The 23589-nt window shown below is 38.6% G+C and overlaps 1 protein-coding gene across 9 annotated transcripts in view; it reads right to left on the bottom strand.

Annotated features, from left to right (window-relative positions):
* Positions 1 to 15100: 15100 nt before the first annotated feature.
* Positions 15101 to 23589, bottom strand: part of utrn (utrophin) — a 247550-nt gene continuing 239061 nt past the window's right edge. For 8 of the 9 annotated variants that reach the window (XM_047388069.1, XM_047388068.1, XM_047388075.1 and 5 more), the window contains 4 exons: positions 20905 to 20980; positions 20612 to 20695; positions 18778 to 18803; positions 15101 to 16282 (listed from right to left, as the gene is read on the bottom strand). In XM_047388069.1, the coding sequence (XP_047244025.1) occupies positions 16274 to 16282; positions 18778 to 18803; positions 20612 to 20695; positions 20905 to 20980 (195 nt within the window). In that variant the 3' untranslated portion in view covers positions 15101 to 16273. The remainder of the gene's footprint in view (positions 16283 to 18777; positions 18804 to 20611; positions 20696 to 20904; positions 20981 to 23589) is intronic. The other variant, XM_047388070.1, reaches the window with a different exon arrangement.

Below are 23589 nucleotides of genomic sequence, written 5' to 3'. Positions count from 1 at the left end.
ACCATCAGACCTCAAATCAGCCTGGGAAAAAAAACTGAGGGACAGATATCCTCGATCTTCACATTTCTAAGTAAAAAGCAACAGTCATAGTAAATAATAATTCTCTTAATCCTTAATTTTGCATACTACCCTTTTAATTAAGAAATTATGGGATGTTATATTAACCTTTAGAGCCTTTTCAGGGCTCTAATGAATTGTTATGCATTTTAAGAGGTAGTCTAGCTCTGCATCTGGTTGTAGAGATTGTCTTTCTCATGGTGCACATCCTAAGTTTAATATCAAAGTCTGCCAAGAAAATTAGATCTCTTTTAAATTAGCATAGATTTTCTTTTGTAGCCAGAGAACACTGTGTTAATTCAGCAGAGTCGCATCTTCTATGTGATTAGAGCAGTGCAATGTAATATTGTTATGAAGAAATGCCATGGATTGCTGTAAATATCTCCCACACAAACAGTAACCCTATTTCAGACACTGAAAGGTGCAAATAAAAAAAATAACACACAAACAGCCATTTATAACTATCCATGTGCCACACTTGACAACTAATTTGCTTGCAGGCACATTCTACTGAGCAACGGTGAAACACGCGTACAGCGAACGCAGGGGTGTGTGGCAATAATTCATCCGATCCCAATGAATTGAACAGCAGGAATCTGAGCCGGCCACATCATCATGAAACAGCTGTCAACATAAGCATCAAAATTGGGTTCCCAGCATCCCAGGTCCTTTTTCTTTTAACAGAGGTTGGTCTCATGCCTCATGACAGGCTGGCGGGAAGTCAAAAACAGCACCCACAGGAGTGTGTGTAGTCTTTCACATTGTGGTGCATATCAAGATAATAGACAGGACAAACACAAGAATCGAACAGCACCTGAAGCAGTACTACACTTAGTCAAAGGGATCACATAAAAACCTATTTGTCACTTTTGAGCTGCTTGGCAAGAAGGAGGTTGGAGAAGTAAAGTACATGTGCAGGAAATTTAACCAAGAGCTAACATGCATATGCACACACAACCATGAGGGTGTCTGCAAACATGTTGCAGACATTTGTTACTGTGAGCTATCTGATGTTTTGCTGGAATATTAAGGTTCCACCCCCCTTACTGCCAGGAAAGAGATCAAGAACATATTGAACAGAATACAAAACAGCCTGACATATCTTTACACAGCGAACCATTCGTCCCAACTAAAGCCGACCCTTCCATCCCAGCATATCAGCTGTCACCATGGCAGCCTGCTCTGATCAGTGGGCGGATTAGCATGGATCAGTGTTAGCCGCTGGTCTGATTGAATTCACCTGGGCCTTCTGATACATGCTATTGTCTTTGGTAAACAGTCTTATTTTTAGTATCAGAGACAGATAATCCTGTACATGGGGAAGGGATTAGCCTGAATCGATAATGACCCCACACCCTGAGCATGTCATGCCAGTCTACTGAGCTTCCTGCTTGTAACTGATGAGGTTCAGCTTTAAACTAATATGGGAGGTATTGACATTTAGGAAAAAATGGTAAATTCGTGGAATACTATGTAATAAATGAGCAGATTACATTGTTTAAACCTTAAAAAAAACTTTAGTGCTCTCTTCCAACCAGCAGTAAAACTATGTAAATCAGTGTCCCCTAACAGATTATAACTCTAACAGATAATAAACTGATAGGAGCACACCTTACTGTGGTATTAAATGTGTTGGTGTTTCACAAACTTTGGAGTTCAACAAGTGTAACTCATCCAATCCTGTTTCTCAGCTCAGCTGACAGGAAAAATCTTGACGCAGTTATTGATTTGCCCTTACAGTTGTCCTGTGAAAGTGAGATAACAACTGGCTCATCTGGCCAAGGTTGTTGGATGGTGTCCCACTTTGGATCACTCTGGGGCACACTTAGACATGAATGAAAAAAAGCTGTTTATAACCCCTTATGGACGAGTGACGCTAATTAACTTCATTTTGAAAAGAGCCATCACAACTGGTTCATGGAAGTGCATGTACACAATGGCCAAATGCATGGGATTTGCCTGAAAAACTCAAGAAACAGTTTTAACCCTAAAGAAGGTTGTTCAATTAAAAAAATATATGTCTAATTAATGACTAAGTAATGTCTTCTACAACTGATATATCAGAATAGACAACATGCGACCAACATTCTATAGGTTATTTCTAATTTTGGGTTTGAAGCTGTTTAGAGACATTAGGTATTTAAGGAATGTAAAAAAGTCATGCTAGTATTAATTAGTACTATGTATAATTTTTATTTATTTGTAGAAATTGTAAATTCTGTACATGTAAGCCCCTTATGAAACAATGAATGAAAGGATTAATTTAGATTATGAAAAAAATAATGAATGAATAAATTATTTATTACATAAGCACAAACCCTAATACAATATTTTTTTTATCATGAAAGAGAGAGGATGAAAGCTTCTGGGAAGGTACAATAAAGGGACTTTTTTAGTATTTAGCTGCATTTGAAACAGTGTGATGAAAAACCAATGGTTGTTCAAAAACATTTGTTTAAGTTCAATTTGTAAAACAATTTTTTTATTGCAAAAAATGAGAAAGGAGCTCAGGGGCCTGTGCAGCAGGGACATTTTTCAGTATTTGCCTGAATTTGAAACACTGTAATGATGACAAAGCCATGGTTGTTGAAAAACATATTTTGACTCAATTTCAAAATCTGGAGCAATACAGGTCCTTCTCAAAATATTAGCATATTGTGATAAAGTTCATTATTTTCCATAATGTAATGATGAAAATTTAACATTCATATATTTTAGATTCATTGCACACTAACTGAAATATTTCAGGTCTTTTATTGTCTTAATACAGATGATTTTGGCATACAGCTCATGAAAACCCAAAATTCCTATCTCACAAAATTATGAACCTAATCATCTGAATCAACGAGTTAACTCTAAACACCTGCAAAAGATTCCTGAGGCCTTTAAAACTCCCAGCCTGGTTCATCACTCAAAACCCCAATCATGGGTAAGACTGCCGACCTGACTGCTGTCCAGAAGGCCACTATTGACACCCTCAAGCAAGAGGGTAAGACACAGAAAGAAATATCTGAACGAATAGGCTGTTCCCAGAGTGCTGTATCAAGGTACCTCAGTGGGAAGTCTGTGGGAAGGAAAAAGTGTGGCAGAAAACGCTGCACAACGAGAAGAGGTGACCGGACCCTGAGGAAGATTGTGGAGAAGGGCCGATTCCAGACCTTGGGGGACCTGCGGAAGCAGTGGACTGAGTCTGGAGTAGAAACATCCAGAGCCACCATGCACAGGCGTGTGTAGGAAATGGGCTACAGGTGCCGCATTCCCCAGGTCAAGCCACTTTTGAACCAGAAACAGCGGCAGAAGCGCCTGACCTGGGCTACAGAGAAGCAGCACTGGACTGTTGCTCAGTGGTCCAAAGTACTTTTTTCGGATGAAAGCAAATTCTGCATGTCATTCGGAAACCAGGGTGCCAGAGTCTGGAGGAAGACTGAGGAGAAGGAAATGCCAAAATGCCAGAAGTCCAGTGTCAAGTACCCACAGTCAGTGATGGTCTGGGGTGCCGTGTCAGCTGCTGGTGTTGGTCCACTGTGTTTTATCAAGGGCAGGGTCAATGCAGCTAGCTATCAGGAGATTTTGGAGCACTTCATGCTTCCATCTGCTGAAAAGCTTTATGGAGATGAAGATTTCATTTTTCAGCACGACCTGGCACCTGTTCCAAAACCACTGGTAAATGGTTTACTGACCATGGTATCACTGTGCTCAATTGGCCTGCCAACTCTCCTGACCTGAACCCCATAGAGAATCTGTGGGATATTGTGAAGAGAACGTTGAGAGACTCAAGACCCAACACTCTGGATGAGCTAAAGGCCGCTATCGAAGCATCCTGGGCCTCCATAAGACCTCAGCAGTGCCACAGGCTGATTGCCTCCATGCCACGCCGCATTGAAGCAGTCATTTCTGCCAAAGGATTCCCGACCAAGTATTGAGTGCATAACTGTACATGATTATTTGAAGGTTGACGTTTTTTGTATTAAAAACACTTTTAGTTTTTTGGTCGGATGAAATATGCTAATTTTGTGAGATAGGAATTTTGGGTTTTCATGAGCTGTATGCCAAAATCATCCGTATTAAGACAATAAAATACCTGAAATATTTCAGTTAGTGTGCAATGAATCTAAAATATATGAATGTTAAATTTTCATTATTACGTTATGGAAAATAATGAACTTTATCACAATATGCTAATATTTTGAGAAGGACCTGTAGCAGTAAAACAATCAACTTCACACAAAATTATTTAGAGATAACATAAAGATTACAAAGCACCAAATCATTACAAAACCAATTCTTGCAGAGTGATGAAACTTGTTTTTTCTGGTTGGGAAAAAACTCTTGGTTTACTGAGTTATTTCTTAGACTGAGGCAGCATTGATCTAAGCTGCACTACACAGCCAGAAGCTTCTAGAAGAGAAGCCACGTCATCAGGCCAGATCACAAACCAGAAGAGGAATTTAGAAAGCATGTCATCATGTTGCACTAGATAGCCAACAAAAAAAAAACTAGCAGAATAAGATCACACAAATAACACTTTGGATGTATTCACAAGCATTTAAAGACAGTTTTTGATCATAATACCTCAGGGTGTAAAATGCAGGTGAAAGGTCAAATCTGAATGGTTCATGTGCAGTACAATACATATGGTAATTATCAGCTCTTCAGCAAATTGGTAAGCTCTGCTACATCATCTACTAAGACCTGACAGCCCATGCAAGTAAACCATGTGACCAGCACTTTCCCTTACAGTGAACCTCTGTTTTTCAGTCTCTCTAAGTTTCATATAGGTACTTGATTTAAAGGTCAGAGCAGTAAGCCATAAGCTGTGGGTTTTGTTATGCAAGGCTATCCAAGGTTTCAAACCAATAAATGCATGACATTTAGAACAAAGCAGCATTACCTAAAAATACACACATGCACATATAGAATGTATGATTAAGGCTTTTCTCTGACTAGCTCACTTTCTGCCACTGATTCTCTGTCACATTGTCTCATGCTTATGAATAATCTTTGTTCCCTTCCGGCTTTGCAATTAGTGTTTCCTTCACAGACCATAATAACTAACAGTTGACCTTTAATTGACAATGCTTGTCGGAGCGTGCACTCTACATGTCCATTAGTTTCAAGTCAAAGCGCAGATGGATATTAGGAGTACAAATCCCCCAAAATATCAGTCATGATCCAAAAAATACACATAGTCTGACCTTCTGGGATGATGATTAACCTTTATGCTCATTTACCATTTCATTTGTTTCATTATTGCTTGATGAAATTTTAATTACAAAGCTAACAATTGTTTTTTGAGCTTGCACTGAAAATACATTTCAAACCTTCTCCTAAAGAGGATCAACTAAAGTGCAAATTAAATTAATTTGCAGGTATCTTTTCATCTCCAGGGACTCTTATCCTGAAATATCTCCTCAGACTTTTAGAAATTATTGTTGTGTGTCAAAACATATAATACCTACAGCTATATATGCCTTTCTGCTTAATTTGAGAGTATACAGAGAGCTAAGGAATGACAGTCACACTAACACAGGAAGAACGATGGGACTAAAACTGTTGCCTAAACAATTAGGTAAAATACCTCAAGTTGCACCCAACAGCAACGTTTCCATGAACAAGTTATTGTTGGGTCCTGAAAACATTTGATCAAAAGACATCACTGAAAGTGATTCAGACTGTTACTATGAAGAAACAAGGTGAATTTCAAAAGATATGAAAACTGAGTTTTCTGTTATTGAAATTCTGTTGTTTAGCATGCTCAGGAAGATTATCTTGCAGCAGATTAAGAAATGCTCCATAAAAATTGACCGTTTTGATAAGTATTTATGATGTTTTCCCAATTGGAAAGGAAAGGAAAGCCATGCCATTTCAGGAAGTGCGTAGGGATTTATTATCTACACAACTCCAAATGCAGCAAAGTTGATCTGCATGTTGTTCACACTGCATAAGATACAAAACATGCAATGCACTAAATGTATTAATTTATTTATTAAACAACAAACAACTCAAATAATAAAACTTTATAACTTTATGGAGGCAGAAATATCTCTGCTGAGGGAAGGAAAAAATAAAAGCCTGACAAAATAAGAGTTTCATCTATAAACTGTACCTCAAATGTGCATTTAAGTGTCAGCAAAAATACAAATGTAAGTGCTTCAATAAAATCTAAATCACAATAAAATTGAGGATGTCAATGCACTGAAGTCTTAACGTTCCCATCCCTAAAGTTATGATTAGCCGTCTTTAATTAAATTATATGTTAAATAGATCTTTAAACCTCTATAGACAAGAACAGGAAGTTCCTCAGAGCAGGTGTTGTTTTCAAATATTAATGAAGACTGAACTCAAGTTGGAACTCGCAGATTGAACAGACTGAACTCACAAAACTCCAGGAGCAGAACGTATAAACTCTCACCTCAATCATATTCACTCCCAAATTTGCGAGCAGAACAAGGCTCTCATATCAATGTTCCTACATAAGGGCTGACAAATGGATCCTCTGTGGGAACATTCATTTAGAGCCTTGTTGCCGATCGTTGGACAGTACACATGTTTAGCTGTTGTAAACCCCATCTCATCAGCAGAAATCTGTGCACACAGAAGTCAGTTTTGGCAGCTGCTCTTTGCTGAAACTAAGCTTTTGTTGTTCACTTGCTGATTTGGGAACAACAACACGGTGAACAGCTCTTTCAGCCCAAACCTGCTTGTATTAAAGGATGACCTCCTCTCCGGTAGTAGTCTGTGGATTACGCTACGATTTTCATTCCAAGGACAAAATACAGAAATGGCATAAGAGGAAACACAGACATGCCATTAAGCAGGATTGGTTTCAGCTCAATATAAACATATGTGATGAGAAGAGGGCAAGGAGACAGCTGGCATTATCTCTAGCAAAACATACATTCATGAATAATGAAAAATGCATGTGATGAGGGAGCAAGGAGGTAAATTGGACATTTCAATTGGAACTATATAAAAAATTTCCAGTCCCAGGGTAAAGTGTTGTTGGGCTTGTCCAATTTTGCTTTAAACATTTCATGTCGTAGTTCCTTAGAAGTTCAAATGTGCCAAGGACGATGTCTAATCAGTATTTGGTTCAGATTACACACCTCAACAACTTGCACTGGTAAAACGACTTGTTCCCCATAGCAACGTCCAGACTAGTAAAAATCTAAAAGCAAGAAATCAAATTAACTTCAGGGGATGCAGGTTTGTGAGAAACAACTTGACACTTGTTGGCTAGCTGTGGCTAACATTAACACAACCATGTGTCTGCCCCTTCAGAGGTCAATGTTATGATGAATTATTCCTGCCAAGTGGTTATTTGTCAGCTTACACAGTACCAGACAGCATACAAATGGATTTTTAATGACTAGATTGAAATATGTGTAATGGTTTGTCTCAAGTTGTAAACACAGAAGTCCAGGCTTAAAGCTGATAGACAGAAGTGTTACTACTTACCTTAATGACCTTGTTTTTCTGGTGTCCAATGTCAGTCCTAAAGTGCCACTGTCTTGTATGATTTAGCCGTGTCCCTTGTATAACACAGGAGCCTACTAATAAACCATTCATTTGTTTAGGTGTTTTGAACCAGGGAAACATCTAAAACATGCAGGACACCGGGTCTTCAATTGGCCCCCCTGTTTTACATGATTCCTTGGTTCACTCCTCCAGAATCAAATGAATGAATGCATGCCAACAGAATTTACAGAACCTAATAACACAATGAGCAGCGAAAAGCAATCATTTGAAGTAGCTGTGTTGGAGCAGGAACACATCTGAAACATGCAGGATATGGGCCCTTGAGAACTTGAATTGGACGCCTCTGTTTCTACATTCTACATGACATGAAAGTTGTCTTGGAACAGGGATAGCGAGCCGAACTGAGAAAATAATTTACGCACAGGAATAAAGAGAAGTAAGTAATATGAAGTCATTAAAAAAATCAAAAGATGTGACCTTTTAGAATCAAGAAAACAGACAAGATCTTGTTAAAATAACAACCATTCAAAAAGAGACCAAGGGTAATAATTGTACTCACAGAGATATGACTGAAATAATTTCTTAAATTTCATCCTCTGTCTCATTTGCACTATTTGAAGACATCCTAAATCAGAAGACTTGGGGTTCACTTATAAACTAATTACACGTTCAGAATTAGACTGGCTGAATAAGAAGTGGCTCCAACCAGCTGTCATCTTGACAATTTCGTGTTTCTGTACTGTAGGATAATTACTGGCTTCCCTTCTTCTCTTCAGAACATGTCAACCCTTTTAACAAAATTATTCCCTGACAACCTAGACCTGTTTTGTTTCTTTTTTTTTGGACTGCTATGGTTGTTTTTGGCTCATCTGACATAAGACAACTCTCTCTCCTCACATCAGCATGTCTGCAGAATCTGACACACTCTTTGAAGGCCTCTCTGTGGATTGGGTTTTGATCACCATTTGTCAGAAGAAATATGCACCACCCCCACTTCCACCCAATGGAAAACAGTTTTTAAATAATTAAAATGAATGATGAATAAAGATGAATAAAAAAAAGATGAATAAAAAAATCTGGCTTTCAATTGAGATTCAAATACTGCAGGCTGAGAGTAACAAGGGTCACAAGGTCAGATTTCATCAGTAAATAACTCTTACCTCTTTTGCTGATTAACATTTACGTCCGTGATGAGACATCTACTGTAGCATAATTATGCAGTAATTAGTCACATTTCTGTCTGCTTTGGTTGTGATCTTATGATTCAGAGCACATGAGATAAGTTTCCATGAGGTTCAGCAGAATTACCAGTCAAGGTGTTATTTGTCAACACATTTCTTGCCTGACTTCAATTTTCTCCTCCATGCTTGTAATCATCCTTAATAAATCTCGCTTTGAAATGAGTATTAGACTTCTCATAAGTTAAAAACTCAAATATGAAGATTATTGGAAAATGTAGATTGAATCTACAGATTGAATCTACCTTCCCCTATACTTTTTTATATATATCTGCATTTGGTTTGTGTTCCAAAAAGTACTTTAAATAAAGGTAAAATACTATAATTATGACTATATTTTAACAGTTTAATGTGTAAATGTCCCCAATCTTTTGTAAGAAAGCATAAACTGCTGTTTTTGTAACTTCTTGTAAGAGCTAGCTATGCTACTGCACTAACATTGGCTTGCATGAAAACAGGAACAAGCGGAGATTCAGTTTCAGCTGTGCATTTCTCACGAGTCCTCTTCTTAATGAGCGCTCTAGCTAACAATGTTCTTAGTAGTCTGCTAATTAAAGAACAACTGTAAAAAAAGAAAGTTTCTGTTGATTTAAGTTGGTCAGTATGCCCCCCAAGCCTGACAGCTCCCTGTTTCTTGTGCTAATAATAGCCGTTATAAATTCTTTGTTCGTGGTTAATAGTGTTCTCATCAATATGTTGGTGCTGTGACTGTGTGCTCTGAGCGCCAAAATCACCACAAGCAAGTCTTAAATTATTTAGTTTGTTTCTCTGTTACAATCTGAGGGCTGCCTACACACACAGAGGTGTGATTAGCATAAGAGTGGACTGAAGAAAAAACCCATCAGGGATAATTTGTCAAAACGTTTTAACTTAAACACATTGCATGTGCATTATCAGTTTTCTTCTACAAAGCAAAACCTGTCTGTCCATATTTTCCATAAATCTGACAGAAACATTTTTTCTAGACAGAACAAACACCCATACTGCCTAAGGTTTTTGTTGTTTACTGCTGGTGTAATTGGCATTTTCCTGGTGTGGTTGCAGCAGAGCTCTTACAGCCATAAGCAAAAACAAGTCAAAGACTAGCAGGGAGCTAAAGGTTCACGCTGTAGGAACCAAAAGAAAAGTGGCAATTCACTGACTAATCCCATGCACATCTCCTATTTCAGGCCGACCAGTTTTGATCAGTCTTGCCTCATTAGTCGTTGGCTTTGACCGGACTTCTTGAATGAGTTGTTACATAAAAGGAGCTGGGACATTAGGTAGCATGGAAAGATTCCAGTAGAATTTTGATTTCTGGGCAGGAAAATCTAAAATAGCTAAATGTGTACAACTATGTGAGGTGACCTAATGATCAAATTACTCAACAAAAAAGGCCGAAAACAGACAAGAAAGAGAGAAAAGGGAGAAAAAAGAGATACAGCAAAGCATACAGTGCTTAGAAAAATTTCCCCCCATAGATTTTCAATGTTTTCGATTTCTTATCACGCTTAAAAGTTTCAGATCATTGAAAGAAACAAAGATAACCAAAACAAAAAAAATAATATTTGATAATTATTTAATTTCTTAAGAGGACAAGTTATCCAGCTGTGCCCCATGTGAAAAGTTAATTGCCCCTAATAACTGCTTATACTATTAAGCGTTTGCAGTATCTGTAAATGAAGCTTTTTCATCCCTGTGCCCTGCTGCCGAACGTGGTCCAATTAAGCTATAAGGTCACAGCAGATTGAGGGCTGGAAATTCCCCTTCAGGACTTTTGAGGCAGCAAAGTAGCCTGAGATCAACACACTACCACCTCCATGATTGATTGCTGGTGTGATGTTATATTACTGCAAAGCTGTGTTAGTTTTATACCAGATGTTTCACTTTTGTCTCTTTAGTCCACAGAATGTTTGCCGAAGGTCTTGAGGAGCCTCAAGATTCTTTTTGGTAGATGTGAGATGAATCTTTCAATCATTTTATTTTTGAATAGCAGTGTTTTTCACCTTGGAACTCTCCCATGGAGGCCATTGTTGCCCGGTCTCTTTCTTATTGTGGAATCATGAACACTGACCTTGGTTGAGGCAACTGAGTCCTGCAGTGCTTTAGATGGTAGTATGACTTTACTTGGTTTCTTATCTGTTTATGGCTTGGATAGCGTTCTTCCCTTAATGAACGAAATCTTTTGAAAACAACCTTTTGCATTTACTTAGGTTATCTTTGTCTAATATTAAAATTTGTTTAATGAAAACAAAGTGTGACAACAGAGCAAAAACAAAAGAAGTCTGTTAGGAGGCTGATACTTTTTACAGCCCGGAACCTCCATAAGTATAAAATATTAATCTATCTTCTTTCCTACTTCTTTAATCCCACAAAGGGAAAATGATGATTCAGGACATAAGCCCAAATATTCTAAAATGCATCCAGTGTGCATCCAGTTAGCTACTTAATGTTAATTGTCAAAGGGAGACCAAAATGCGCAGACAGTGCTAGCAGGCCAAGTGCACTCAGCATATTCTGGAGCTCTGTAGAGCACAGGGGACGATAAACTTTAGTAGATAAGCAGAGCAAAGGAATTGTTAACGCTAGGAGATTCATTAGAAGATGAGTTTAACTCAAGTTTGCAAAGGCTGTAGCATTTACATAAAGAACCTCAGTGTCAGCATAAGAGATATTCAACTGCTGACATAAGATTAACATTAATTATCTATTTCTGTGGCCATACATGCTGCCTGGTTTCCTCCCTGGGGTCAGGCTTGTATCACATATCATCCACAGGTCCTGCAGTGCACTATCCTGCCTTAACATCTGTTACGGATCCCTGCCTTGTGCCAGGGGCACACAGACATCCATACCATCAGCACCAGGTCTGTTGCTGCCTGCCAAGCATCTGATCAAAGAGGACAGCTGTCGAACGGATCGGCATGCCAGCCAGTGCTGCTGTATGAATAAAAAACAAGGAGATGAAGTGGAGAAAAAAAAGTTAAGCTTCCACCACCGTCAACAGCATTATTCTGCCCAGAAAAGTGGCTTTGTTGATTGGTGGACGACTGAGGCCACCGAGCCAAAGCCTGGAGAAATAATCATAGTTTTTTTGTCCGTCAGCAAAGACAGTGTACAGATCAAGTCTCTTAGAGGAGGCTTTTAAAGATTTTTCAGCATCTTTAAGGGTCTAGTCAAAACCTCAAAGCACACAGGTTTATTGGATTTGGCAAAGATGTGCACCAAAGCTGTGAAAGAAGTGGTTATAGAGACAGAATCATTATTATTTTACCTTCGTTATCATCAGTGATGGTGTGGACGACACGTCTGCATGTCAAGTGCAGCATGGCTCAGGAGAGTGTAATGATCCCCTCTCAGTCGTACCCTGAAGAAATGTTTTGAAAAATATTTCTGTACACCACAAGTGGTTGAAGATGCTTAAATTGATTTCTGATTTTGCACTAAATTTAAAGGCTATTTTAGTGTTCTTTAAGGAGTCTAGACAGCATTTGACCAGCTCTTGTTCAAAATCTTACATATTCAAACTGGACAGACCCCAATTAATTTTCAGCTAATCACAGATACATCAGAATGGGTTGAAATTAAGGAAACAGAGAAAAATAATATTTTAAAGGCTTTTTATGGGTGAAAAACAATATATCAAATGGTCTAACATGGGCACAGTTACTCTGCAGTGACTGTGAATGCTTTATATTTATATTGTTGAAATCTATTTATATAATTGTTCATCTAGATCAATTATTATCAGATCTATTTTATTAGTTCTTACTGTTATTGATTGGATTTTTGCTTCACGAGGGAGCAAGTTTGTGTGGGGCAGCAGAAGGGGGGGCTTGACTAGGTTTTCATTCACCATTGTGTATGGTGGCAAAATCAACAGGGATCCGCATCCAGTCATTTTTTGGCACAGTTCCAATTGCTTTTATCCTTGTACAGCAGAAATAACTTAGATGAGCAGCTTCATTCCCATAGCCATGTTTTGACTTATAAAGATTAACACACTTGTATTGCTTTGTTCTCTTGTCTTTCCAATTTCAAAGAGAGAAGAAGAAATTAGGTTTCAAAACCACAACTGTATCCCAGTAAAACAGGAATTCATGGATTACTAATTCAGATTTCTTACAGAGTGATCAATTAAAAAAGCAGAAATATAGAATTGCTTCAGGTGAATTTATTACTCAGGAAATGAAAACAGCAAACTTATCACTAACTGGTAAATTTGCTAATATCTGGATTTACTCCCAGCACTGGATAAATGAACATTAATGTGCTAAAATGACTCTGTGTATGAGCGTTGGTATGCATTGTTTCCTCATGTGACCCTTTGAAGGACTGCTAAGTGGTTCTGGATGTGACCCGCCTCTTGATTGATAGAAAAGGCTCCTGCCTCCCTGGCGACCCTGAAAAGAACTGCACGGGTTTGGAGAATAAATGGATGGATGCAAATGCTGATTCCACATTCCTTGAACATATGGACAGACTGAATGGTTACCCATGAGGTAAGATTACTTCTTCCCTTGCTAAACACCACAGTAAACTTTTCTTACTATTTGTAATTATTAAGCCTGGGCCGAATCAACCAGAGAAAAGCTGTAAAACACACATTCACTGGAATGTGAGTGTGGGATGTCACAGAGGGCAGCAAATTAAAGATCAGCAGGATTAAAATAAGGCTCACAAAGCACATAGGACTCTATGTGCTTTGTGAGCCTTACAGGCTGTAGCAGTGAATCAACCAATTCTGGCTTCATCTTATCACCTCTTTAGTAAGTATGCATTTCTAATTAATATATAATCTGACAGGGGGATAAATACCTTCCCTCCCTTGCGTACAGTACTTCGCAACTTGCAAACGTCTTTGGCCCTGCGTACAAGTAGATTTTTGCAGCTTACCACAGAGCAGGAGGACGAAGACTAATTAAAGCACCTCAGGGAGACCTGAGGATGTGAGCACTTTGTACAGAGTCAGGGTACGTACACTTCACCCAAATCCAATTAGGGTGCATAACCACATGGCTACTTCTGCATTATTGAAACATGCTATTGAATTATCGGACCATAGTAGAAACTAGCGCACTAAAGGAATATGAAATACTTTCATTACTTTTTTCACCCAAATGCAGATGGGAAAAGATGCTGAGGGAATTCATTGATAGAGCAGTGATCACTAAATCCTCTGAGGAATAGATGAGGTTGCATGACCTGAAAGATGGATAACACTGTACGCAAAGGAACGAGCAGTTAGACAAGGTCAAGGCTATTTTAATTTGACAGAGCGTAATATGCAGCCTTTAGCTTGCAGAAGGTTTCCCATAGAGGTATAATTTGGCCTGACAGATTGCTTAAACAGGCTGATTTTACACCATAAAATAGCAGGCAAGGTCAGATTTTGATTTACAACCACTGGCAGGAAGCACAACACCCAAGCAAGCTGGACGCAGACAAAAATCATGTAATAATTTAAAAAAGGTGGAGTAGTAGTCTCTATTGGATTTTAGAGAGGTCATTTCTATGCAGGGCTTTGTGAAGTTATTTGTAGTCAGCATTTTACCTGCAGCCGAAAACTCAGCGTGTCGCCAGTCCCAATAGATATTTGTCATTTTTAAGAAGTCTCATCTTGCTTTTTAATTGCATTAAACAGTCTTAAGAACTCAAGAACAATGTCCAACTTCTTAAGCGATTCTGAGAAGCACAATGTTTCTTTTCATAACAGATCAAGTTGTCAAACCTTTTCATGCCTCAATTTTCAAGGTCTAAGGACATTAACTCACCAGAGCATTATTTATGGATTAATGGATCATTTAAACACTGGGACATTAGAATAAAAGAAAATTTCCAAACTTTTTTTTTCACACTCATCCTGTGTATGAAAATCATTTAATTTCCACCCGATTCTGAGCTGTGCAGGATCCCTCTGAACAATTTGGCACTAGTGAAGCTTGGAGACAGCAACCTGCTGACCACCGTGCAGGGTGGTTTGGGAAGGACAGCTGAAATAACCCAATCTGAACCACAGCTGGATCGACTCAAACGGTTCAAGGTGAAAAGGCTGATTACTTTTCATCGTTCATTCTGAATGAATTATTTTCTCAGGTAGCGCTCAGCAGGCTCTCTGCAAACATGTAATAATGATAGACCCCTCTCCCTGCATGATCGACTCTCCTGATACTAATGATTCTGGCTGGAAGACATCTGCAAAGGTGCCAGTAATCAAACGGATATTCCCCAAACCAGGAGTCTGGAAAATTAATCATCAGCGCTTATTCTGTTTCACACATATTTACAATATTATGCAATGATGGTACAGGTAACAGAACAGGCAAAAAAACAGCAGAGAAGATGGGTATTTATTATAAAATTTTTATTTAGAATAAAACAATGTAGCCATATTACATGTAGTGTGGTCAATCTATTTTACATACCTCAGGAGAAGCGACACAGTTCTGCCATGATAAGGTTCATCATGATTATAATCATTAACACAAATCACTGACATTAGTTGACAGCTGCAGGAGGTTATAGTAGTGTTGGTCAGTCTCACAAGTTTTACAGAACAGCATAGATCACAACGACATGATGTGAGGAAAACCCGACAACAGATGAAGGGATGCTCATCATGGGGACTAGCTTCTGTAGGCCGCACACCCACAGTGATTTTTTTTTTTCAAACTTGGTAACTCCTCGTCGCAGTGTACACCAATACAGTAAGCTAAAGCTTAGAACGCTAAACCAGGTTGTTCATGTTTGAAAACGATCACAACTGCTTTCAACAACCACGAAAATAAAACTGTGTCGACGGGTCTGAGGTAGCAAGGCAATCATGGCTTTACTCTGATTTATTAACATATATTTTCCAAAACAAAAAGTCTATTCTACATAACGATGACGGCCTCAAATCAAAATTAAAATCTATTTATTTTTTTCCATCTTTATGCACAATCCCAGTATATTTTAAGAGCAGCTGTCTCGGTTTTCCACACTTGGAATGACAAACTCTTATAGGCACAGAAAGGGTAAAGTTGAGACAAAGTCTGCCGGCATTTCAAGGGGGACTTGACATCAAACATGCTACAGGACAGATTTCAAAAGTGACTTTACAAGTTCTAAATGATCCTGTCATCCGTCAAGTCTCTTCTTTTGTCGTTTCCACCCCCTTAAATGCTACTTTCATGGACAAATACGAAGAAGCTAGATGTTACACAGCAGTGGAATGACACAAAATGTAACAGGTTGATTCCCAGTGAAGGGGAAAACTGAACACAAATCCCAAACCAATCTTTTGTAAGAAACCATATTTTACTATACAGTACATCTGGAAATCTAAAGAAAAAATAAACTGACACAAGGTCAATCAAGTTCAGGTACAATCTACAGTTGCATAGTACAAGACAAGATGGTAAAACTAGTTCAGTTGTCTGCTCCTGTGCGTCTTTGGGATTTCAGGGTAGGGAATCGTATTTGTTTGGGAATGATCTCACACGTGTGCACACACACACTCCATCCTAGGGTCCTGGTCTTCACATGACCTGAAAAACACAAGGAGAAAACATTAAATCAATAATGTTAAAATATTAATTTCACAGTCAACAGAGAATCAGATCTTATTAAAGCATAATGAACTTAGCTGAACTATGAGCGCATCTGAAGACAAGTGGACCTGCTAAAACGTGTTTTTGTTAGTGTGAGACCAGCGCTTCATTTCTCCACATCAGGACAACATAGAGTGGGAAATAAAGTTTGCAGACAATAATCCAAGTTTGAAAGCTGGAAAATGGACTTGAGTGGTTAAAGCCAGTTACTGTCCATTAGGAACGCAGTAAGGCAGAGGTGGTGACGAAACCATAACTGCCAGCTTAAAAATTGGACTTTAACCTATAAATGACTGGCTTGTGTACAAGCTAACATACTATATGATGCACTGCTTGAGGACATAAAGAATAAGGGTGTGTGAAAATGAAAAAAATGAACCATTTTTTGTGAGTTCTGTGTTATATTAGTAAGTCTGACCAATGAAACAGAACTGTGTTGAACAGCTCATAAATATACACTCAAAAAAAAAAACATTAAACCCAGAAGAAATTGTGTAATTTGGCACACGTCAGGGCATCCGACAGTGAGTCACCATGACACCACTAGCCTGGTCTTAATGCAGGTTGATAGTAGTAATGGAGGTGTGCATAAGGCCATGTGGTTGTATCCTGCAGACATAACAGTATCTGGCATGTGGGGAGTACAACCAGTGGGTAAATGAAAATACCCACACATATTGCGATAGCTGCCCAACACAGATGAAATGAACGACAGTGCTGGACCATACAAGAAAATAATGTGATGGAGATATTATTGTGAAATATTGCAATGTTTAAATTAATCTGCATTTTTCTCACTTCTCTCTTTTTAATTAACGCTTTCAACTCCGTGACCTTGAGCATCCTGGCTACCCTCATCTGTGTCAGGTGTGTACTGCTGGGAGACTCCATCCAACTGACTGGGTGATTGGTTAACAAACAAACTTAGAATATGAGAGACAGCTAAAATTTGATTTAAAACAGTCCCTTGTTATTTTAGCACTGCGCACACATATTGTGATTAAGACATATTTGTGATATGTTGTCAAGACATAGCTTATGAGTTGTTTATTGTGACATCTGAATCTACTATCTGGACACAGTCATGTAAAATAATAGGACGTCCAATGACCGCCTGTGTTTTTTTTAATATGGTTGGACCTATAGATCTGTGCAGAAGTAGAAAAAAAGTCATGTTCCAGGAATAACAAGATATTTATCAAATGCCTTTATCAAAAGATTTCTTTTGGCACTAGTGACCTTTATTGACAGTTCCAAGACAGGAAATGGAGAGAGAAAGGTGAAAGATATGCAGCAAAGGTCTCAAGGTTGGGAATCGAACCCTGGATGGCTGTGTTAAGGTCTATAACCTCTGTATATATTGTGCCCGCTCTCCCTCTATACCACGCAAAGGCATGTGACAGCTAATTTTTATCCCTAAAGATAGAACAAATTTTGAATGCTGATGGCCTGTGAGTCATAGGGAAATGTGCTTCCGGGCTTAATGCAAATGTACAAAGCTCTCTGTTGCTGAGTGCATGATGCATTTTGTTGAGCAGCAGAACAAGGAAAAATTAAATCTGAAATATTTGCGCCTGATGAGCAAGTCAAGCAAAAAAAATTAGCAATTCTGAAAACTAAAAGAGTTATTGGTGGAATCCAAGCAACAGAATAAATTACATCTGCTATTTGGTTGATTTAGTAATGCTTATGTGATGAGCGTACAGTACAACAGTGTAACAACAGAAAGGTTCCCAACCATGGATATGAACACATGATTAACAAATAATGTCCAATTAACCTTTCTATGTTGAACTGTCGGTGCTTGGTTTCCTTTTGGTTACAAAACTGTAAAGAAGGGCACACCGGAGCTTTTTACAGGGAACAAAACAATGTGTTGGGTTTCCTTTTCCAAGCTTGTACGAGGATATGCGTGGTTTACACAAGACTTTGCTTAATGAATGATTGTAACTAGTCACTGAAAAAACACTGAACAGATAAAAAAAAAAAAAAGATTGTCTCTTTCCATACCATAAAATTACCACCATGTAAAAATCTTAAGAATTACCTTTGTTAGAGCTCAAAAAGAAACTGAGAGCACAAGACAAGGGGATAATTACAGCAGGAAGAGGTCAGTGGCAAAAGCTTTCACAAAATCTCTGTCCCAAAATGCACCTTGGCCTCTTGCTGCCTAATGGAAGTCCCCCAAGATCCATTAGTCGGTTCTTTCTGACAAAACTTCTGATACGTAGCGAGATGCGGGATTCGACAAGGCCCTGCTTTTGTGGCTTCACCTGTAATTACCTCTAAAATGTGCTCTGCCACAACTTCACCCATTGTTATTAATTACTGATTCACAAACCAGACAAAAGAACAGAAAGAAAGAGCAAGCTGCTAAAAGTATGCAGACTAATTTACAGTTCTGGTGTTCATATAGAGGGAAATCATCTTACCTGTGGTCTTGAGGAGAGGCTTGAGGCTGTGGGAGACAAAACAAAACAGCAGTTTAACGCTTTAAATTATCAGTTCATCTGTTTGCATTTGTCTGATGCTAAATCATCAGCCTGCGGGTGCCTTCCTCATTTTGATGCACACACCCAGCTCTGCGCCGCTCATTCCCCGCTGCCTTGGAGCTGTGCAGGAACTGAAGCCTAATAATGCTGCAGCGAATGCAAGATTGAAATGGATTTTTAACTAAAGCCCTCATCGGTTTCAACTCTAAAAATGTAATGCAATTTAAAGGGAGCAAGCTTCGATTCAATATTTGAGCATTTTTATATCAGTTTGATTAACATTCCCCAAAGTGAATATTGTTTCAATTTGAGTAATATGGTTTTTACTTGTTTTTTTACAGCATATCAAATAAGAAATGTAAGTGATAATAGAATATCACCCTAAGGAGGTACTTTTAAATCCAAGAATATGAGCTTTCATATTATTATGATATAGAAAAACCTGGGCATACACTGGCTTCTCAACAAATTAGAACGTCATCAAAAAGGAAATTTCTTTCAGTCTTTCAATTCAAAAAGTAAAAGTCATGACAGAATCATTACATACAAAATTATTTATATTCACTAATTTTTAAAATCATTTTCATTCATAGCGTAACAGTTCAACATTACAAATCCTTTTTTAAAATTGTAAAATGTAAATTATGTAAAATATTCCTTTTGTGACACTGAATTAGTTTTTATTAGCTAGAAGTCCTAAAAATCTAAATTAACAGAAATAAATGCTTGAAATATCTCACTGACTAATATATCTAAATAACATTAGCTTAAGAGGGTGAATTGAATTACTATAATTCTTCTTTCTCTTGATAGCATTGCTTCCTTTATTTTCAAGGACATGTTTTTGAAAATCAATATTATGCAGAGGAGTGAAAGTACTATAACATCTTTATGTAATCAAAAATAAAAGTTCTAATGCTCCAAAGCATTTAGTGTTCATTCTAACCCATTTACGTACTCCTGAATACAGTTTCAGATCATCTTCTCTGTCATACCCAAACATTACTGACTTCTAACCAGCATGGTCACTGAGTTGCATGGTAAACATAATGTGTTCATCATCCACTCCACGTCTATACAGAGACATTTCTGGTCAAATTTCTAACTCTGATCACAGACAGAGCAGTGAATCCTTTGCAGATGGAGAAGTGAAACAGAGTGTGGATGAGCAGGGCAGAGGTCTAATGCTGCAGTAAAACCACAGGCCTGGCCAAGGGAAAACAGTCCTTTTGAGAAAATGTGAGTGAGCCCAAAAAATTATAAAAAGCAGCACACGTTTAATTTTAGATCTGACTGACAGTGAAAGATATTTGCAAAATATTAAGGGAACAGAGTAAAACTTTGCAGATATCCACTGAGGATCTGTGACAAAAACTTACAGTTAGGTGTACAAGAGTAAATTAGAAATACACACCAAGGCAAGGCTGTGGTGGGACGACACTGATACAAAGTGAGCTATCTATATCTGGTCGGTTTTTTGATTCATTATTTATCTGAAACTTGTATGATGACCAACGTGAAAGTCTAAAATACCTATTTTCTTAACTAAAATTGAAAGATATATTAAAAAACCGATTAATCGTGTAGCAAGTAAGGATATGCTGACTTTTTTAGACAGTGGCTGACGTGAGATGGTCACAAGGTACTTGGGAAAAGAAATCTAAAAAATCAAAATCAGCTTTCAAACTAAAGAGGGACTTGACCTGTGACCCCTATTGTGAAACACAAATGTGCTGATGTAGGGGGGAGGGCAGAGGAGGACTGGGAAACTTACGACTGCATGCAGGGAAGGAGTTGTTAATCTGCTCCATTACATCTGCCAGGTCAGAGCTGCTGTTGTGGGAGGGAAGCAGCTCTTCTGGACACACACAGGCACAGAGAAGTGGGTACAGTTACTGGATACACTTTACCGTCCTACCAAAACAATCAACTTCTTAGTCTTTCTGAGCTACGACCGATGATCAGATCGGTGCAAAAATGTGGATTCTCTTATTTAAGGACAGACGCTTAGATGTGTGTGTGTGTGTGTGTGTGTGTGTAACTCATCTCCAGGTTAAACTGTCTCACCTGAATTTTCTGTAAGTGGTCCTCTATTGTGCACAGTGGGAGAGGACGCTCCGTTCACCCTTGAGTCTACCTCCGGCTGAAAGAGCAGGGAAAAAAATAACATTCAGATATTTAAACATAAATCTGCTTGGCAACTTATTTACTTCACAGTGGCAGCTGAAAGCAAGAGAATGCAAGAAAGGGGCACAAAGGTTGTTAGAACTTGTGAAGCACGTAAACATTTCCCAAAGCCCCTACCAAAGGTTTCACACTAAGAATAAATGCTTCAGCGTGACTCATTCAAGGACCTCAAAGAATTTTTATTTTCGGGGGGCGACAGACATATTCCTAGACTCCAATATAAATGATTGAAATGAAAGTTATGAAACTCAGCCAAAAGATATTGCAAATGTTATTGCTCCCACACTGAAAGAAACAATATGAAAGTTTGATGAGTCTCCCTTAATGCAGTTACATTTTTGCTCGAAGCACATGTAGTAATTCAGACAGTAAACACAGAGGACCCGTGACAATCAGGAAGACTGTGCTGATACTCAATGGGCTTTTAACAAGGTATTTACAATAGGAGAGTGTGTGGCGCCCTATTAAACATACTTGATGCTGTCTATAGTCCTAAACTCCAAATAGGTGTTAATAGCAGATTCTGGGTTACTAAGCATTCCCATCGTTCTCCACCTCAGTGCAGTTTGCGACCCCATCTCCCACACTATTCTCTTGAAATCTTCCAAATACCGGCTATCTCCACTCTCCTCTGGTGCTCTTCGGGTCTCTGTCCTTGGCTCAGGCTTGTTCATAATTTACTCCCTCTTGGTCATTTGCTTCGTAAATTCAAAATCAATTTCCAATGTTATGCCGATGATGCAGAGCCTTTCCACCAAACCCTCCTCTACTTCCCCACCTACTTCCATTTGGGATTGTTTACAGGAAATCAAAACCTGCTTTTCATTTAACTTTCTCAAACTCAACAAGGATAAAACAGAAATTTTCCTCATAGGGCCCAAATCCATCCTCCCAAATCCTTTCAGTTTCACCCTCACTATTGACTACTCATCTGTCTCTCCATCCACTCAGGTTAGGAGTCTGGGTGTCATCTTTCACGGCACTCTATCTTTTCATACCCACATTAACAAAATCACCCGATCCACCTACTTTCACCTACGCAATATAAGCCGCATCTGCTCGTCCCTCGCTCCTGCCACCACCACATTCCTGGTCCAAATTCTTGTCACATCTGGACTATTGTAATTCACTCCTCTTTGGTCTCCTTTCATATACTCCAATTGTTCCAAAACACTGCTGCCTGTGTCATCTCCAGAATTTCACCCAGCAGTCACATTTCACCTGTAATTCAACAGCTCCACTGGCTCCCAATCAAATACCGCCTGGAATTCAAAATCTTGTTCTAAAGAATTAAGGCCATCCAACACTTCGCTCCTTTATATCTGTCTGACCTCCTCCACATTAACACACCCTCCTGGTCTCTTAGGTCAGCCTCCTCTACCAGCCTCATGGTGCCTCCTGCTTGTCTGACCCATATGGGTTTCAGGGCCTTCAGCCGATCTGCGCCCCGCCTCTAGAATGCCCTCCCTCCTGACATCAGAAGCACTGCCACTCTCTCTTTTCAAATTGTTATCACCAATATAATATATCAATCATGATGAATCAATGAATAAAGGTTATTTTTGCTAGATGGGAATAAAACTTCTCATCACCAACTTCTGTCGCCTTAAGCACGAGTGAAGCCTGAAGCACTGGAGCCAGCCACAGAGTGCAACTGTTATCTTTGGACTCACCTCAGAATAGCTGAGGTCAGACTTCTGGTCACCCTAAAGGGTGTAAATTTAATGCAAGCAATCAAGCAGACTGGCATTTTTTAAATATATCCTCGAGCTTGGCATTACATCTTTGCAGCTCTTGGACCCACACACAGACACCTTGATAGGTCTCCAGGGACTCCGATTTTAAACACCCAATGTAAATACCAGTTTAAACGTAGTGATGGGATGCTATATGTGCACACAGGTCCCTGTGCAAGCTGAATTATGTTTGTATTTGTTTTTAAGAGACAGCGTCACTATCACTTTACTTCAGGATCTGTTGAAAAATTCAAACAAGCCTTAAGAGAAATTCTTGCAGACATGCCAGATTTGTCTGCTGTTTGATCTACTTCATTTGAGCTGCTATTGTTTTCCTTGCTTGTACTTCAGTCTATTTACAACAGATTCGTGACACTTTGAAAGATAAAAAAAAAGCTGCTTATACACCAAAAAACACGATTAAAACATTTGAGGAAAGGTGGGATGGTGTGCATAAGAAATGTGGTTGTCGTGACAACCTGGCAGTCAAGATATTTTTTATGTAAATAAATCTTTGGCTTTTGTGATAAGCGTTCAGAGTCAGTGGAAAAGGAGATAAAATTATGTTGATTTCTCTTAAACTGTGCATAGACCTCATGTAAAGCTGTAATTATGGCAAACAAGTCTGAAGTCTGGTTAAAACAGGGAATGGTTGTTTAAGGGGTGAAGTAACAAATTATGATGAATATTTTCAGTTTTCAAATTTAACTAAACTACTTCTAAGTAAGGTTTAGGTGTGTGTTAGTATGATTTATAAAGCTTTAAAAGGTTTCATTTGGCTCCTTCAATCAGTACAAGTAGAATTCCCAGAAAATTCCATCATTAATAA

The sequence above is a fragment of the Girardinichthys multiradiatus genome, chromosome 15 (genome assembly GCF_021462225.1).
Source record: "Girardinichthys multiradiatus isolate DD_20200921_A chromosome 15, DD_fGirMul_XY1, whole genome shotgun sequence".
Classification (NCBI taxonomy): Eukaryota; Metazoa; Chordata; class Actinopteri; order Cyprinodontiformes; family Goodeidae; genus Girardinichthys; species Girardinichthys multiradiatus.
Note: the sequence above shows the minus strand (reverse complement) of the source record. Positions and strands in the feature narration are given on the sequence as shown.